The sequence below is a fragment of the Venturia canescens genome, chromosome 3 (genome assembly GCF_019457755.1).
Source record: "Venturia canescens isolate UGA chromosome 3, ASM1945775v1, whole genome shotgun sequence".
Lineage (NCBI taxonomy): Eukaryota > Metazoa > Arthropoda > Insecta > Hymenoptera > Ichneumonidae > Venturia > Venturia canescens.
In genome coordinates this window covers 11,551,855-11,571,168 of record NC_057423.1, presented here as the reverse complement: position 1 = coordinate 11,571,168, position 19,314 = coordinate 11,551,855, and the positions used below count along the sequence as shown (strand labels likewise).

The window sequence follows — 19,314 nt, the reverse complement described above, 5'->3', positions numbered from 1 at the left end:
AACTGAGAAAAATTCAAAGGGACCAAGGAGTTGATGAAATATACACGCAAACTTATAGGATTTGTACCACAATATAAGTTTTTATTTTATTCTTGTGGACACCTACTGGATTTTACACAGGTATTCGGCTTAACGGCTAATGTTTTTGTTTATTTCTTATATTTCTTGTTGTTGTTGTTGTTGTTGTCTCGTGTGTGTTAATTTCTTTGTTTCTTTTTATTTTCTTGTCATTAAATACGGAGCGTAATGTTACATCGTTTCTAGGCGCTAACATTCAATCTAGAACTACGGCGCTTATCCTAATTGTATACTTGTGTGCTGAATTTGCCGATCGCCGATGAACGATCATATGTTTTTATTTTTCACTTTTCTCATTTGTTCTTTTTGTCTCGTGGTCGATCGTATTCAGTCTACAAGCTCGACAAATGATCGAGGCATTTCGCGAGAAAATAAATGTAACTAAAAAACGAAAGAAAACCAAGGAGACATTCGTGCTCTCATTGTGACAATCTCTTTCTCTGTAAACGAGTTACTTGACCCTTTCTATCGATTGTTCAACGTTTCTTCTCTTTCTTTCTCTTCTTCTCCCTTCCACATTCGATCCTTCTCATTATTTTTCTCTCTATTGTTCTTTCGTAGCGTCATTACATTGCTGATTGTATCGTGAATACTAGCTCAACTCGGGCGACTTATTTACATTTCAAATTTCGTGGTTAAGTTAGTTATTACATTTTATAAAACGTAGTAGGAACCTTGGTTTCGCTGGGCAATGTTTCAGAAGCAGTTTCCTTCGTTTTTTCCTCGTTCTTTATTATTTTCTATCTTTTCTTCGGAAGATAGTGGATATACTATGTGTTTATGAAGATATTTATATATATATATATGAATATATGTATAATAACGATTTGTCAGGCTGTCGTAACGGGTAATTTCGATCAACATTTATGTACAATTATACATTTTAATATAGTCATATATAAATGTTGAATTTTTCAGATTTCAAATGTTTGTATTGCCGTCAGTCATTTGATAATTTAGTTGGTAACTGCCACGAAACATTAACCCGTGGATCTATCTTCCTTAGAAATATGACACTCACGAATACAATTCACATGTTTATTTGTTTTCTTGTCTTGTTGTCGTTTTTTTTTTTTTTAATTTCTTTCATTTATTTATTTTTCTTGTTTATCTTTTGTTTATAATACTCACGTTGATATTCTCATAATAAACCACTAGATATATATATATTTATATATATATATATATAATTGTCACGAAGAAAATACACATGATTTCTACAATTTATTTTTTTTCATCTCTCTCTCTCTTTCTTTTGTTTTCTTTTTTGTATGTTTTTTCGCTTTGTTCGTTTTCTTCGCCCCCCCCCCTCCCTGTTTCATAACAAAATTTAATAACCGGAATATCTCTGTACAAACATTTCATTTTTGGTTTTAATTTTCTTCTTTTTTTTTCTATTATCAAAAGGACAACATACGCCTCGACGTGATTTAGATCAAAATTTTGAATTTTGAATATTTACCTCGACTCTTTATATCATACAAACGTTCGTTTTTTTTTTTTTTTTATTTTTTTTGACACATCAGCTGTGCTTAATTTTGCTCTAAAAAGAGAATCTCTCCGTTACTCACGTGACTTTGTTCTCAACCATGTAAATTTTCTTTGCACGAGTCTAGCTATCTTATAGCTATTGTGTCTGTGTCTGCGTGTTCGTGTGTTTTATTTCTTTCTTTATTTGTCATTAATAATAATAATAAAACATACCTCAATATTACAGTACCTAAGCTTTTTTCTTTCGCCTCCTTCGTTCTATTTTGTTTGTTTGTATTTACAGGTGTCATTGCTTCAACTACGCGGTACTTTGTTGTATCTATTTATCATGTTTAATCCATCTTCATGTATACCGTTTTGTTTGACATTTTTTACACCTCTTTTTTCGTAGTATAGTTCGACATTGTGAAGCTCAAATTTGTGGGATTTGCGAGTACAGATATAACGATGTTTGCGTTTGGATTTTCTTGTTTTTCGCTCATCTCTCGTCCTTATTTTCCAAATGGGTAGTTTAGTTTATAGTTTGCGAGGCTACGTGCAAAATTGTGGAGAATACTGGTCCGCCCTTTCTCAACGAAAGTTCTTTATGTCTTCACTATCTAGATTATTCAGATAACTTCCATAAATTTTTGCTGCCAATTTGAAAAGCTGTCTTTGGAATCGATATTTGTTTAAAATAAACTCGAACAGTCGAATTGCGTCAAAAAAGGCATGGCCACGCGGACGAGTATTCAAAAAATTCATCCATTTTTCAACTTTATTCTGTCTGGTGCTTCTTTTTTCTATGTTTTTGCTTTCTTCGGGCCTCCAATAAACCCCAACGATTCTTCACAGTTATTATAAATACGGTTTAGTGAGCCAGGGGAAAAAATGGTTTCTACGTTCGTTCGGTAGCGTACTTTCTCAGAAGTTATTGCAATTTTAAAACTCTCTATTCATTTTCATCGATGCTTAAATATTTGTGTTTAGTGCAAAGAGTCTTTGAGCCTGGAGACGAAATGATCAGGGCGATCGGGTTCTCGGACGTGATCATCACTTTCGGTTTCATTATTTAATATGTGAGTGTATGTGGTGATTGCGTATTCTTTTCATTCGATATTCTAACGTCAGCTGTTCACTCGTTTTTCCTTTTTTCTTTCCATTATTTAACCATCACCGTCGATCTGCAATCATGGCTTATCACTATTCGGGTTGCTTTCGCGCTCTCGTCGATCCGTGATCGATCGGTATTTAATAAATATAATTATAATCGTCCGTTTTTGCACTCGCTCTTATCTGCAACGTCGCGAGATCCGCTTTTTATTAACTTTATTCATTCATTTAGTTATTCCTCAATTATTTCATTATGTAGATATACGAATCACGAGTAGTAATGTCGATTTTCAATACTATTTACAGATAATACACGCGTATACGTTTTCGATCACAATGTGCGTGGTGAGCGTCGTGTTTTTTTCAGGCGAGAATCGCTTCTCATGCCTTTTTAATTTGTTTAAACTTTTTGTGTGTGTTTTCTTTGTTTATCTCACGATATTTCGTCGTTTCCATGCGGACGGCTTTTGGACAAAGCGTGCGAGAAAAATTGCCTTCTTTCAATCCGAGTATTACTTTTTTTCTTCGATGCTTCTCTGGGTCCAACAGCGAGGATCGAGAAAATGATGAATCATCGTAGATAGGTTCATTCCGTTTTGTGCTTGCCGTAATTTTCGTAATGAATTATACAATAGTCCAATCGTCAGGAATAAAAATAATCGAAGAGTCAATTCGTAATGAGTTTTCGACGAATTCGTTGAAACTGAAGAAAATACTTGTCGTCATTTCATAGCAATGTGATTCATTGGCCAAACGTTTCCAACGTTATCGGAGATTGTCCTGAGTTAATGCTTGTGCTCAACCATGGACGTTTCTAGAGGCTTCACAATTCATATCGTAAAATAAAGTTTATCCAATTTATATTTTCTCAATGAGTCTTCGGATGTTCATCATTTACACCATCGTCCCTTTCACTCCTGTTATCGTCTTTAACGTATTTTTGAGCGATTGTCTCTTGTTGCAGAACCAAATTCTTATAACCTCCCGTTCATAGCCCAATTGCTGCGCCAATTGCGTTATCTCATTTCCTGTAAGCAGAAAAAACGAAGAATCAACATTAACGAGGTCCATTTGAACGAATTAGCGAGCGGTTCCAATCGCTTTCTCGATAGCCGAAAAGTTTTTCTCCTCATTGAGACTCGTCTACGGAAAAGTTAGAGATGCTACATTTTCCGTCGTATTTTAGAGACTTTTTAACAAAATTCTTTTCTTATTCTTAGAATACGCGTAACAGCGTCCAATCAAAACGAGATTTTGGTCGTTTGGTTTCGGAGCCCGTGAACTTCGCATTAGGAATTTATTCCATTATCTAATTTTTTTAGTTCATGTAAATCTGACATCGAAATAACCAGGATTTTTCGAAAGTTTTTTTAAGACTTCCGTAGATCGATGGAAAAGTTTCATGAACGTTTTCGCTTAGTAACAGTAGCAGAAAAAAAATAAATACGCTTTTCTTCAAAATATCGGAACGTGCTTTTTGGAGAATACCAACTTACCGGATGGATGAGTATTCGTGTCGAAATGCGCGTTCAACAGTTCCAAGGCTTGGGGTGTAAAGGACGTCCGCCGTTTTCGTTTTTTGCTCGGCTCGGCACCGATGAATTCCGTCAAATGATTAGCTCCGCTCTTGTACCTGTAATCATGGACACTACTCTCACTCAAATTCTGGCGACTTCTTGTCGCACAGTAGGCATTTTTAATGCGAATGTATCAGAGAAGAGAAGAGAAAAAGTAGCAGTGCCCTGGAGCTTGAAAAGGAGGGCGAAAGATCGAATCTAGAAAGAAGAACTCGGAGAGAGAGATTCGTTGCGTTGTATCAGTGGATGGGAAAAAAGTTTTGGCATCGCCGAGAGGTCGAGTTACGAGGCGAGTGCGAGACCCTGTTCCAAACGATGTTTGGGTGGACCGTTAATTTATGTTTTTAATTTAGCCTCGAGGAATGACCAACTGTCGGAGAAGCACCGAACAAAACAAATAATAATTAAAGAAAAAGAATAAGCGGAACGGAAACAAATAAAAGCAGCGGGAAGCTGAAATTAGCATTAGCAGCAGTATGCGCGAGGGAGAATTTAATGTATTTTGTTGAATTTGCGAAAGCAATATGCTAATGCGACCGTGAGATTCACTGGGAGTACAGGCTTGAACAAATAATCCCGTCCAAGGTTGATTTCGAAGCAGAAGAGGAAGAACACGCGGGATGAATAGGGAGAGCCGGAGTAGGCAAAGATGAACGGAGGTACAAGAATGCAATGCAAAACAATCATAAATAGCGAGAAGACTGAGAATAAAAATGGACAAGAGTAAACTATAAGAGAATAAAATGAATGGGAAGAGCGAGGCTAAATGGAGAATGAGAAATGTTCGAAAACTACCATCCAACAGAAGAGATTGAAAGAGCCAGGCAGAGAAGAGATGATCCGACCAGAAACTTTTATTGCATGAATAAGAGAACGAAAATCAGTACGAAAGATCGTGGGGAATGAAAGAATGCACGAAAGTACGTAAAAAAATGTTACAAACAATCGAAAATAGGGGAAAGAAAAGACAGGAAAATATTGGTGATCCATACGAGTGAAGAAAGATGTGGAAGGAGTTGCGCGCGGCAAGAAGGTGCCAGCGGTAACGCGTTGGGAGTCGGAGTGCAAAAGCAAGGAGAAAAGGAAGAGGAGAGAGACGAAGGCGGAGGGGTACATCAGAAACCTGATTTTAATTAGTCCACAGTTTAATTACTCGGCAGATAAATCGTGCACGTGCACCGCATAAACTAGCCGCTTTCATTTTTCCATTCGCCGTATAGCCGGAGTATGTCCGGGCTTCGCGACGCCGACGCCGCCAACGCTTTATATATATAATACATCGCGGGGAAGGTGGAAAGAGGCGGCGGGGAGGAGATCGGTCGCACTTAGTTTTACGCTTCGGGAATGCGGCATGGATAATCGGTTGGTGTTCTGCAAAATGCCTCGACGATCTTGCTATGCGGATAGACTTTGTTACGCTCCAATGCTCTGATGTACTCCGATCCAAAATGCCATTCCATATACCGTCTTAACAAACGGTAAATCGCTCGCCAAATCAAACGGTTATTCCAGCGCGAAAGGATGTTATTACAGAGCTCAAAAGCCTCGATACTCAAGATTGTACTCGAGAAACTATAGAAAATAATGGTTTCGAATATGCGAAGAAAATTTAGTGGATATTCTAACGTTTTTCTTACGACTTTTTACTGACGAATTGACGTCGTTCGAAGCTTCAAAATTTCTCACTGTGCTGATTTCTCTACGAAGATTTTTCGTCCAACAATCGTTTCGCTCGACGTTTATTTTTCACATGGCAATAGTTTGTTAGATACAACGAATTAGTCGAGTCATTTGAAATTCGTTAGGTAAACTTATCGACCGATTGATCACCTTGATGAATTCTACTGGCGTGACTAAACATAAGAAACGTCAGTCTTGAAAAATGATCATTCGCGGAGTGACTGTGAACGACAGAGTGTTAATGACGCCTTCTGGATTCGATGAATTTTTCATTGTCATTAAGAGTTAAAATTTGCAATGTTGAAACGTGAATACCGATGCTAATTGAATGAACACGTTTGGCAGAAGTTTATAATTGCACGAGAAAATGTGCCTCTGGAAAATCTCTAGTCCTCGAGAATGGAAAAGGATCAAGAGAAAAACGAAACAAAACAAAGATCAGCAGAAAAATAGCCCCGCAAAAGAATTCGTAGCAGGAATTCGGAATTTGGCGGTATCATCTTTCGAGAGAGAATAACGAGAGGAGGCTTGAGAATCACGAAACTAGAAAGATCGGCCAGCAATAAAACAGAACTAAAGAATCCTTGCGGTGCGTTGTTGCATATCGCGAATAGAAGGTGCGCATCCTCGTAATATCGTGGTCAATAAAACTATTTTCCTCTCGCTAATTAACATTCTCTCCCGTATTTATTAGATGCCCGATTCCGCAAATTAATCAGGTAGATTCAATTAGCGTATTACTAATTAGCACGAGGGCGCGCTTTCGCACGCTTTCAACGTGTGTGTATAGATAAACTGTTGGTACGTATATGGTGCCACGTATGTCCTGCCCTCTGGGGCATGCCCGAGATCCTGTTGGATGATTACGGATTAATCGGACAAACGAAATACGATAAGGGTGTTTGTAGCAGTCGCCGATTGCGATGACGTTACCTCTCATCATTTTCCCTCTTCCTCTTTCACCGCAATCTCCCTCTTTTGGTAAGCCTGTGTCATGGATCGACTCTCGATGCGCTCGTAGCGTAGACAGTTTGCTCAATTAAATTATCCTATATGTACTAAAGTGTGCGGCTACATTGGAGCCTATACACGTGTGCGACGCGTTCAACTTCGTTCGTGTTGACCTCCCGGCGCATCAACAGCTTTTAACGTTGTTTCCACGCTGTTGGAAACTCCACAGTGAAATCACTGATGAATGTCTTCTTTCAAACTCTCTCTCTCTCTCTCTTCGAAAGGAAAAATCGACAGGACGATGGGAAACTGACGCTCAAGGTTAAGAGAATTTTGGTATGCGATTGAATTCGAGTACTAAAAGATTTGTTCTTATCGAATTGATAAATATAATAAAATGGAAAAATTTGATGAAAAAGTAGTTTCGTGTAAAGAATTGTTATTTTTTTTTTTTTTTTTTGCAATAGCAATCGTATAAACTCACCTCTCTTCAGCCTCTTTCATCCACCTTGCAAGAACCGGCTTAATTTTCTGTGCACTCTTGGGCGTGATGTCCAGTTTCTCAAACCTAAAGTACAGAAAAATTGATTGTTTCTTACGACATTTAGATAACGTCGATGAATCATCGAATCGATTGGTTATCTAGTTGATGGATTCAATAATTCTCATATTAATAATAAAAAACAAAGAACTAAGTGAAAGGAGCACTAAGAGGCATGCATCGATTCGGTAAACAGGACATTGACAATGCGTGCATGCGTGTAGGTTTTTGGTGATAACGCGTCATGATGTTGCCAACGCTGGTGTCGCAAATGATAAAAAAAAAAACAAAGTTTTATTCCCGCCAAAAAAAAAAAAATACTAATTCCTCACAGCAGGATCAACATGATTATTGAGCTTTTTTTTCATTGAGATTCATTGAGAGTTGGACAAAGTCTGACGTAAGCACAACGTCGGATAATATTTGAAACGTGCATCGAGCCGTTTAAACAAATTAAACGAGTCTTACACGTGTTGGCGACACCATGCCTAAGCTTGCCAATGCCCTGGCTCGATGGGAAAAATTATATATAATATTTATATATTTGTAAATAAATATATGTACAGATGTATTAAGATATAGGGATGTAGAAAATATTAGAAAGTAATAGAGTGATAACATTGTTAATTTCGAAAGTGCTCCTTATCATTTGTCACGTGAACGAGATTTAAAATCATTCACATTATACTGCAGCTATACCCAAAGTTTGAGTCGACCGAAGATCGATTAATATCACGTTGAAACGGTCAACGAAAAGGATTCTTATATGTTTTTCAAAACAATGTAAAATCCTTTACAACGGTAAAATGATAATCAATTTTCATATGTAGATAAAGATAATGAAGCATCAAAGTCCCAAGGGAACTTGACATCTCATGGGCTATCAAGATTTTCATTGGTCACCGAACACGTAGTTAAAATCCTCGAAAAAAGTCTCTATTCTAACATGGATCACTGTTCAAACCAATCAGTATGTACCAAGCTCTGGTTTGTTTATTTTAGGTATAACTGCAGAGGTTAGAATTAAATAAGTTTCTTGTTCGATCAAAAATTGATATTTTTAGATAAAAAAAAATTAAGTAGCATGAGGGGTGAACGTACATAGCTTGATGCTGAGAGGCAATCTGCGTGGCAGCATACATCTGGGTAGCCAGGGCACTGGGGAACAATCACCAATGCTTAAGTTAGTCGAAACGATAAGGATCCGACTCATTTGTCGTGCTTTTGACCGATCATTCACCGCGGCAGATACTTTTCAATATTTTTGCTTATTCCAAAGACTTTCGATATGAGCAAAGTTAATATACGATTGGATACATTGATGGAAGCTCGTTGTATCGCCGAAGTGAATGCAGTTACAGAAACTCTTTGTTTCCGGATGTTCTTTTTTGACAAATAAACTAAAAACAAAGTTTTCCAAACGTCTTTCCTCGTATAATTGACACTCAACATTAAACCAGTTTTGTAAATGTCTCTAATTGTTGCTGGTCCTAAATGTTGCACGAGATAAACGTGGAAGCGTTTTACTTTATTCATCACTCGACATTTCTTTGCGACAATACGTTATCGTCGATAAAGTTTTCACAACTTTATCAAAAACATCTCCATGTTTTTAGAGCGAAACAAGTACTTTTTCTTTATCGTAATTATCGCACAGAACTGTCACGAATCGACCTATCTAAATAAAAATTGTCTCGCGATTTCCAGTGACCTGGCGCGACGAATTGTTCGTCTCAACAGATCTATGTATAAATAAGATACACAGTGCTTTTGCTGCTCTATTTGTCGAGTCAAGTTCATCGTATATCATCCCTGTAGAGTAATACTTTTGCTCACCTGCATATTGCACTTTGACTGTAGGCAGGACCTTCGGTTACACTAAGAGCTTGTCCGACCTGTGTTTGCGTCAGGCCCATTGACACTCGACGCTGCTTGAACGCTTTGGCGAATTCTTTGATCTGGGCTAGGTTTCCAACGTCAGCGACATTGTTCGTTGCATCGTTGATCGTCAGTTGGTCTGTAATATAAATTTGAGGGATTCCGTTCATTTAAATGGGTTTCTTATAATTTTACGGAAATCAATACAATCAATATTGAGCTTTTAATGATAACTTTTCCCTGGCGAAAATCTGTTGCGGAAATGAATTGGAGCTTACTTGGCGAATCACTGAGCAAATCATCGTCGTCGTCTTTCGGACTGTGCACGCTGCTTGGCGATGTTTCGAGTCCACTTCCACCGCCAGGTCCATGCGTCGTTGTGATGGTGATTTCACCATTGCTCGCGGCAAGTCTATTAAGGGCTGAGGATGCGGACACAACGGGTCCATTCATCGGCGACGATTGTTCCGGTCTGTCTCTGTGATGCTTATCCAATGACTGGTAATACAGTTGAAAAAATCCGTTTGAAGTCGTTACTGATTATTAGTTCATAGCGAACAAATGGATATTCCTCTTTCTACTAATTAACTGCTTCGCAGTGGGCATCGTTTGCACGGGAGAGTATGAGAGCTTCGAAGCATTCGGAGCAGTCTCTCGACATAATCGGGATACTGGTCAATCTAATTAGTCTTTCAGAGATGAAGCGAACTTTTCTTTAACGAGATTACTCTTGTACGATCGCGAATTATCAACTTTGGCCGGGCGAAACAGGTAGAGAAAGATAATTGCGCAGCATTATTCAGTTACGTTCTATCATTGAGTGGATCGATCAATGCGTTTCATCGAAGCCGCAGGGAGAATTGGAAAAAATCACGAGTTTCGTGTAACGGACGTTGCTGAACTCTCTGGTTTGAAAATATCTAAAGACTTGTAGTACCATCGCTTACCGCGTAGTGATTCATGTGTGAGGTATGTTGATGACTACGTTGATGCAGGGAGGTGGTGAGAAGGGGTTGCTGTGACGCTTGAGCTGCTTGAACCGCCTGTAACAGTTGAGGCTGTATCGCGTTCAAAAGTTGCTGATTCGCAGAGCTGTTGCCCAGGAGATGAGGCAGAGCTGCGTGGTTCAATCCCAAGCCTGAGGCCAGATTCGGACTCGTTGGAACTGCGATGATCAAAGATTTATCAATATTGCGAGAAATAACAACAGGTCGAAAACTACAACGCTGTCACTTGGATGCCTCTTACCATTGTTTGCTGGTGCATTCATCATTGTCTGTGGTGCAGCGATTGATTGGAGGTTCGCCAGGGTCGTTGAGACTACTTGACCGTTACTGAGGGCCAAATTGACCATCTGGTTGTTCGTGACGTGGCTCACCGGTATCGTAAGTATGGTTTGCGTCGCAATACCTAGAAGCAATATATTAAACGAACGATTGATTGTCGCCTATCACTCAAAGAGAAAAATGGCCATTTGTTTTGTGCCAAGTTCGCTGGACTTTGGATGATTGGCTAGTAAGTGTATGACGAGGGACTTCCATCAAGTGCTCTCACTGTAGTCACCGTATAGATTGAGTCGGTATATACGTATAGCGTTCACATTTCGTTGATCCGGGTATACGTAGTGAAGTTATCAGAGTCTCATAGAGGGATTATTAAGCAACCCATAGGGCAGGTTACGTCGGAGGCCAGCGTAGTTGGCAAACTATTATCGTCGTCTTCCATAGTACGACGTAGAGTGCGCTTGGTCCTGCTATGAACTGGTCTCTCCCTCTCTCTATCTCCTAGACTGGGCTAGCCTTACCGAGAAGGACTGAGCTGCCTAATCATACTTAGAATAGTTTCGGGATTACCTCCCAGCTCCTCTAATCTGATTAACTCGCCTACACGCGCTTAATATGATTACTGATCTTGAGTACCTGTGTATGTACCTAATAGCTTGGCTAAGCAAATCCCGTGTTCCGAACAGCCATAAAAGTTTCACGTACTGAGGTAAGCTAGATAATAAACGGATTACGATGTTTAGATTTATACGCATACGTAAATGAGTTGATGGCGAAACGAACGTAAATCGTGCAGTCCCGGCTCTTTGCCTCGATGGATTCATATGCGATAAGATTTTGCATCTGGGATCTCCCCGCGTGCCCGTGTATAAACGAAGCTGCGCTGCTTATCGCACGACGACGTGTTCACCTCGCCCCAGCCTTAATTCTAATTCGATCGGAACACAGGGTAGACGCAGCGTGGCTACCTTTGGGTCGTATCTCATTAATTCTCAACTGCGATACATTCCAACTTACTATTGATCTGTCCGTCAACTTCTGCTAAGTTAATACACACGAACACTAGGAGCTAACTTCTATTCGCCTTGATCGAAACGGTTTCAAGTTTCATACTGAGGAGAAGCAACAAAACTAGTGGGTTAGGCCAAAAATGAAGTTAGCGCAGAAATCTATGTCCAATACACACGCAAACGCGTATACATGTCAAATATATATGTATATAAATATATAAAGGAAGTGGCAATCGATATAATAACTATCGAATCCTTGCACCGCTGAGACCCCCGATGTCCCTGAATACGAAGAGGACGTACGGACGCGACGACAACGACAACGTCTAATGTGACCAGGAGAGGAAGAGAAGAGGGTTTGTTCGGCCGGGAGGTGAATAGACGGACGAACGAATGCGACCAAAAGGGATACTAGACCCACACATTCGTATATACATGTATATGCGATATACAGATTGTAAGAGGAGGAGGCTGGCCAAGCACAGACCACGATGAAAGGCACAGAGAGCCAGTAGGGTCTCGTAGCAAAAGGGGATGGTAGTGAGACGTTAATTATACATTGAAATTAGTTGCCGAGTTTGCAAGCGCTTTCTCCCTCTCCTTCTCTCCGCACGCGGTATGCCTGGAACCATGGAACCTCACTAAGTATGGACGTGGTGACCGGAGGGGTTCCTGGTCCAAACTGGTCAGAGATACTTGCCAACGCCAAGCCCGCGAGGCCTCTGCGCCACTACCAATATTATATATCAAGGTAAATTCGATTGAGTTATATTATGCAGCTGCGCAATTGTGATTAAAACTCTAAACTCTGGACTCGAACGTTGATGGGTCTTCCCACTAATTGAACGATGTTTCTCTCATAATTTCTCCGGTTCGTTGTTTTGTTAACTACGCTTGTGTATTGGAACTGGTCGAACCATATTGGAATTGTGAAAGTCCACGATGAAAAGACTCACCTTGGGAGGTTGGTATTAAAAGTTGGGCACCCTGGATACCCTGGACTAGTTGACCCGATGTTAGTATGAACTGGGGCATCGCCACGGGTTGCGGCTGCGAGAGTAACTGGGGTAGCGTCGCCATAGGGGCTGAACTCGGAGGTAGTAGGTGCGGCACCGTTGTCGTGCTCGATGCGGTTGGTAACGTTCCGGCTATTTGTCATAATTGGCATATTTATAGTACATCTGGATGATTCCAAACATGCATGAAATCGGGCTATGTCGATAATCGGACACAATAGTCAGATTAAAAACTTACCGGACGAACTGACTGTAAGGTTTAGGGGAGTATTGATCAATTGACTGTTTGTCAAACTCGCTGACATACTCTGCAGACCTGCAGCTAAGGAGGCGACTTGTGGCAGGTTCTGAAGATTCGCAAGATTCTGGAGATTCTGCAGGGTAACCATGCTCGCCACTGTAATGGTGCGTTCTATTAAATCATCTTTCCATATGCCAGTCAAGTTTTCACGTTACCTTCATAACCTTCACTAATTTTATGGAATCACTATTTCCTTCACTTCAAGACCTTACAAATATCTATTGGAAGTTGCATGAGTCCGGTTTATACGTACTGGTCCCGTTGAGATGGGCTTGCGCCTCGGCCGCTCGTTTTGCTTGTGACATGTTCTCGGGCGACACACTTCTCCGCCGTTTTCGCGAGTTTTTACTACTTTCGAGTAACATCCGGTGCTCGTGCATCGCACCCGATCCTGGTTCCGGACTCCCAACGCTACTCCTGTCGCTATCCTGAAAGCAGCGAAAGCACGAGGTCCATTAATATTGGGAAAGAAGAAATCTTTGTTTGGCCGATATTCGCGAAGCACGTTAATTATTCAGGTGTTATAATCGCATCATAATTGGCATGGTCGTTGCCATGAAACTGCAGAAGAAAGGGGACTCTCGTGAAAAACATACAACGGATTATAATAAATCGATAAAGCATTATCAGATATGCAAGCCCGTGGATGTGCCCGGGTTTGTATATCGCGATGTGCCCCTCGCTAAAATACCTTACGTGCCGCTCTCTTCTCGACGATCGGTTAAAACTATAAGGACGGTAATGTTACCGGTACCACTGGCACTTTGCATAATGGAATGGAAATATGCCGCAAGACGTGTATCTCCACAGTTAGATACAGATTAAGCGTTTTAGAGCCTCCCTTTAGGGGGTGCACTCGGTAAATTTAACGAAAGAATTCTTCATGACGCTTTGGTATATTATCGACGCGTATATACACGTACTTTTGTACTTGTATGCATTCATACAAAAAAGAAGGAAGTGATCAGAGACGTTGCCTCGATTTTTCTCATTCTAATAAGGCTATGCAATAAATAGAATGGAGGTTTCCTGATTTCTGGTTTGTATTTCTCCAAAGTTTTATATAGCCACGGCTATGATTGTACTTTGTGACAAAATATACTTATAATTGTCACAGAAATATTTGCACGCAGTTCTTTTGTTTGGTGTCACCCCGTAAAACAGTTGACCAAATATCGAACGGGTGCGCATTCTTATCAGCAAAGTTGTCCTCCACACGCCGAGATTTTTGGGGTATTCTCGTGGAGCTGCGGTTCTCCGTGTCGGAAAAAACTACCCTATGGAACCCTCTCTCGCGCTCGCCCTCGATAAAATCCGTTCAATAGCTAACGAACGAAAATCGCCTTCTATAGAGAAGAGCCGGAGAAACAGCGGGGAAGGTTGGATTTTTTTTTCACTGTCCAGCGTGAATTCGTAAACGACGGGAGCACAGCGAGCGGCGATATGGGTACTGCATATTAAATGGACGAGGCAAGGGGGATTAAGCCACATGAAACGTATGGGCGCTCAGCATTTTACTTGTAAAAGTGTGTGGGTGACGTAGTAAGCCGCAAAAATGTATGTTTACGAGAGGGAGAGATGCCGAGAAGAGTGGAAGGGCAAATGCCCGTGACTGTAACATTGATCGGACCGATTGGTGTATGCAAAGAGAGAGAGAGAGAGAGAGAAAAAAAAAACGAAGAGTGAGAGAGAGAGAGTTCTAAAGCAAGAGAGGAGAACTCGGCCGTATTCATAAAAATGAATGCTTCCGGACGTTTTTTCGGTGACTGGCTCGTGAATTCGCGGATATTTTTTTACGGACGATAATGCATCGAATATCTATACGTTTTCATCGAGATTAATACGGAAAGAGCGGCAGGGAGGAGGGAGAGAGAGCGTAAGCTATCCTCCACTCTCGATTAAAAATTCAACAACACAATTTCAATGACGATTTATATTTACTGCAAAATTTATCGACTGCTGATGGAAGAAACAATCATTTATATCCAGAATCGTAATGTCGAATGCAGAACACAATAATGCAACAACAAAATGATGTACTGATCAACTCAACTTTCAGCATCGATTCCAGTTCCTTAAAAAATTCCAAGAATTTATTACCCGTGTCTACTCCCTTTAGAAAAATATGACAAGTTATCGAAAGAGCCAGTAAACTGAGGGTCAGTTAGTTGGCAAAAATATAAATGACTCTGCACGTGCAGTATCGGGACGAACCTCGATCAGATCAATTTGTAAAGATTAGTGTCTACTGCGAAGGGGTAGTTGAGGCCGAACTCTGAAACATCCAGGCAGCACACAGCCATTTCCAATTTATAAATACAAATTCGTGTATGCATGTATATAAAAAGCAAGTGCACGCGTTGCTCGCCATTAGAGTAACCGGCTATTTACTCGATCGTCTGAGTGAACTGGGCTTGCATAATCGTGGCGATACCAATTTGGGAATGGCAATGGCAGGAGAGACTGGGCCAGACAAAAAGTGTACACGTAAATACGTCGATCGGTTGAGCACGCGAGAGAGAAATGGAGAGCTGGTAGAAAAGTGCATCGCATTTGTTACCATTATAATATAGTAAATCCGTCCTGAAATTGACGATCGTTCGTTTGTATTAAAAAAAAATAAAATAAAAAATACAATGAAAACAAAAAACGTGGAAAAGCAGAAAAAAATTGGCCAGCGGCGTTAGAGTACGGGCCATCTCGCTAATGCGAAAAACGAAACGAGCGTTCCCGCGATGGCTGGTGAAAAAAATGTTGCTACGGTAGATGGTCGATGAAGAGGGGTAGTTTCGAGTACAGTGAATTCATGGGGCAGCGGGTGTGTACGGGGGAAAAACTGTACAGTCGTTGGAAATGCAACGATAAACATTACTTATCGGCGACCTCGCCCTTAAAAGTCTAAATATATTTCTATATTTATATCTATATTTGTGTACAGATGAAAGTAGTAGTCGTAGAACTCAGGGTGGGAGGGGGTTGGGGCGGGGGGAGGGGGGAGGGGGGTGAAAGGATTTTCGAAGCCTCCGGGGCAATGTGTGCACTTTTCTGTGCATGTTTACTAACCCCTCCCCGCTTCTTCCTCCACCTCGGAAGAGCAGGCTTCGCACAAAACGCAAGTTTTTTGCAATAAAGTAATTTAACCATTTGAGTTATGGGTAATTCGTATACTGGAAAACGGGCGAGATTCGCCGCATGTTCATTTCTCTCGTACCCATTGATTAGTATTAATGACTTAGCTGCACTCATTTTGCCCGAATAAAAGTAATTGGATTTGGCTTCGAACCCCGTGGCGCTCGAGATGGAAGGGGTTGGCCGCGATGTGTGTTGTTGTGCGCGGGGCGATAGGGTGAAACGTGGAAACGAAGAAAAAAAAAAAAACAAAAAAAAAACAAAAAATACGCGATAGGTGGTGGGCACACCCAACTAGTCTCTTCAAAAGAAAAAGAGAGAAAGGTTTGGCGTATGTGTAAAAATCCATTAATATCCGTTTGTGCTTAATTAACGATAGCCTCGGTAACATAGCGCGCGCGCAAGGCTCACGGTCTTTGGACTAATGGCCGGTATTCCTGAATCGTTGATACGTATTTTTATACTCCCACTGTGAACACACACACACACACACACACACACACACTCCGACCCTCGTGTTCTTTTTTTCGAAAAACTTTCATCAATGACAACGGAAGAAAATGCCTGAGATAATGAGATCATTTGTCTCGCGTATTGCTCAGAGGATGCTTCCATTGCCGAATGAGGGGAGGAATAAACGAGGCAAAATAATTGAGAAACGGTTATTTGGCACAAATAACCATCTCGATAAACGTCAATTTCCTGTGTCTCAGATCACCCGATTCGTCACATCCGGTTTTAAGTATTAAAATCCCGATAAAAACGGTCGGAACAACAAGCTAAAGACCCTAGAAAGAAAGACTTTCGTGATGGATTACAAAGAATAACAAAAAGGGTCGTTTCTCGAAGTACATAAACTCGAGCTTATAGGGCCGATGCGCACGTGAGACGAGAGATATGTGACGAACTATGATAAGGGATGGAGTTAGTGGAGATATCTCGCAATTATCACGTGGTCATTGCACCCCACTCTGCGTTATCGGTAGAGCGATGAAAGCTGACCGTTATCTATTCTCTCGGTCCATCTTTCCCTTTGTGTCCCTCTCAGGCGTCCTCTTCCCCGCTCCCTTCTGCATATATGATCTCCTTAGTCTGCCGCGCCTTGAAAAGCCACGACGCTAACACCGCAACGCTTTCTCTGTTAGTGTAATTAGTCGACAGGAAAGGACGAGGAGGAAGGGTTTCGGCTTGTCGAGGGGTTGAAGGAACGATGCAGCGGAGGAAGAGGTTAAAGGAGGTGCAGATGAGACGGGGTTGGGAGGAGGTTCATCCAGCAAGGATCCCTCCACTTTATTCCCTCGACCAGCCCTCCCCGCGCCGTGCTTCGTCCTTTGCTATTGCACCCTCCCTTTCTGCTTCTCTTTCTAGCACCATTGCCACATCGTCCCACCTTATTTATATGCAAATGAGCTTCATTTCACGATATTAATGTTCCAGTCGAGTCTCTGTCGCGGTTACTCCTTTAGGATGAGACAGGAGAAGTGAAAGGGTTAGTCAAGAATACGTAGAAAAGGGTCGCGTCCTTATATTCTCATCTCTCTACCGGCGAAACCCTCGTCGCTCATATGCTTACGTTCTCATTTTCTCTTTGGGTTTAAAAAAAATTTTTTTCCCTTCAACCCTCTGACGCTCCACGCCCCCCCCCCCCCCCCCCCTCCACCCCCACCCCGTGTATACATGTATGCACAAAAAAAGTGAAACAAAAATCTCCGAACGCAACCCTTCTATTCACCGCAGACTTATGCATATATTACGACGCGGAAAGAGCTCGTAAGGGTAGTCACGAAAACTTTCGTATTACTCGTGACGTCGAGGATGTGGATGTAACTATATCAGTGCAATCTCGTTGGAACAACAAAAGTCCAGAGAGCGAATTCAGTGTTTCAGGCAATATGGAATAGTCCGGTGTATCCTTATGAAATACTAATTTCCAAGCAAGTTCTCGTACTCGCAAGCAGCTGGAAGGCCTTCGGAGTCGTAAAAGGTGCTTTGAGATTCGTGCGATCATTAATAATTTGAGATATTCGTCAATGCATCAGTCAACGTCTCGTTTTATCGGGGATCGAATGCGCTGGAAAGTATTCTGAACCAACCTGATGCACCAACATTTTTGTCCCGCGAAATAACGAATGAACGAACCCGCCCATTTGCAGAATTTCTCCCAATTGAAGAAAAATATTCAATCTCCGTTCATCGCAAAACCATCAAAAAGCATCTCGTTCGACTAGTTGAAAAATCTAAAGCAATAGCAAATGTGCTACTCGTCATTGAGGATCCTGCTCCCCCCAGCCACCACCTCAACCCTTCTCATGTGGCCACCCAGAGAATCGAGAATATTCCACACAGCGCAATTCTTTAAGGCACTACATTTCGCAGGTACTTTACAATCTTTCACTCTCGCACAACATAAACACACTTCTACAGGGTTGCGAATACACAAAACCCTACGAGTATATAAATAATACATCCTTCGTATATTGTAATATATATTTTACATATATATTCGTACATGCAGAACTATACGAATAAAGTCTATACGTATATGTATGTGCTATAGATAATGACCGATTTATCGTAACGACTGGAGCGTGGTAGCGAGTAGACAGACCCCCATCAAGCCCCTACAGTGCTGGGTAAATTAACAACAGACAAGCCACTTGAAACATTACCGAGCTTTCCTCTGATGTGTATGTATGTATATACGAGGTTGAGAAACACCCAAGACGCGTGGGGTGTGTTGTGTTAGAAGCTCGGCACTACTGTTGCCTTACTCAACATAAATTAGGACCGATAGAAAGGGTAGATTGCGCAAAATGTTGGCTACATATACATTTAATGCTTTCTCCACGCCGGCTCTGAAACTCGACGGGTTCGAAAATACAGATTTTCCTTCGCCATTTTATTTATACGAAAATTATTAAACGATATTTTGAGTGGAATGAATTTCGAATGAAAAATATTTCTCATGCTATTTATTGGATCGCTTTTGTCTCGCGATCGAAATAATCATCTCTCGAGTCGTTTACTCTCTTCGTTTTTCTTCTCGCTTTCTATTTCGCATCGAAATATTCAAAGTTACGTTCAAATATCATGAGAATAATGTAATGTATACCGCTCTCGCTTGCGCGCCCGAAACACTTCATTACGAGTCCGAGTAATACTGTTCGAGAAGTACGAGGGCAAAACGTCTGTTTCGTTGGAGATCTGCATTTAATGGACATTAAAATGAATGACCATCCTCTCAACCCCCTTCTCATCGCTCCCCCCCCCCCCCTCGCTGCTCTTCT

The 19,314-nt window shown here is 41.1% G+C and overlaps 1 protein-coding gene across 6 annotated transcripts in view; it reads right to left on the bottom strand.

Moving 5' to 3' along the window:
• Window positions 1–55: 55 nt before the first annotated feature.
• pdm3 (pou domain motif 3) overlaps window positions 56–19,314 on the bottom strand; it is a 146,205-nt gene continuing 126,946 nt past the window's right edge. For 3 of the 6 annotated variants that reach the window (XM_043413808.1, XM_043413812.1, XM_043413813.1), the window contains 11 exons: window positions 13,152–13,326; window positions 12,836–12,994; window positions 12,538–12,729; window positions 10,537–10,698; window positions 10,236–10,453; window positions 9,567–9,786; window positions 9,247–9,427; window positions 8,512–8,568; window positions 7,354–7,437; window positions 4,158–4,309; window positions 56–3,689 (listed from right to left, as the gene is read on the bottom strand). In XM_043413808.1, coding sequence (XP_043269743.1) covers window positions 3,556–3,689; window positions 4,158–4,309; window positions 7,354–7,437; window positions 8,512–8,568; window positions 9,247–9,427; window positions 9,567–9,786; window positions 10,236–10,453; window positions 10,537–10,698; window positions 12,538–12,729; window positions 12,836–12,994; window positions 13,152–13,326 — 1,734 coding nt within the window. In that variant the 3' untranslated portion in view covers window positions 56–3,555. The remainder of the gene's footprint in view (window positions 3,690–4,157; window positions 4,310–7,353; window positions 7,438–8,511; window positions 8,569–9,246; window positions 9,428–9,566; window positions 9,787–10,235; window positions 10,454–10,536; window positions 10,699–12,537; window positions 12,730–12,835; window positions 12,995–13,151; window positions 13,327–19,314) is intronic. The other 3 variants (XM_043413809.1, XM_043413810.1, XM_043413811.1) reach the window with 3 other exon arrangements.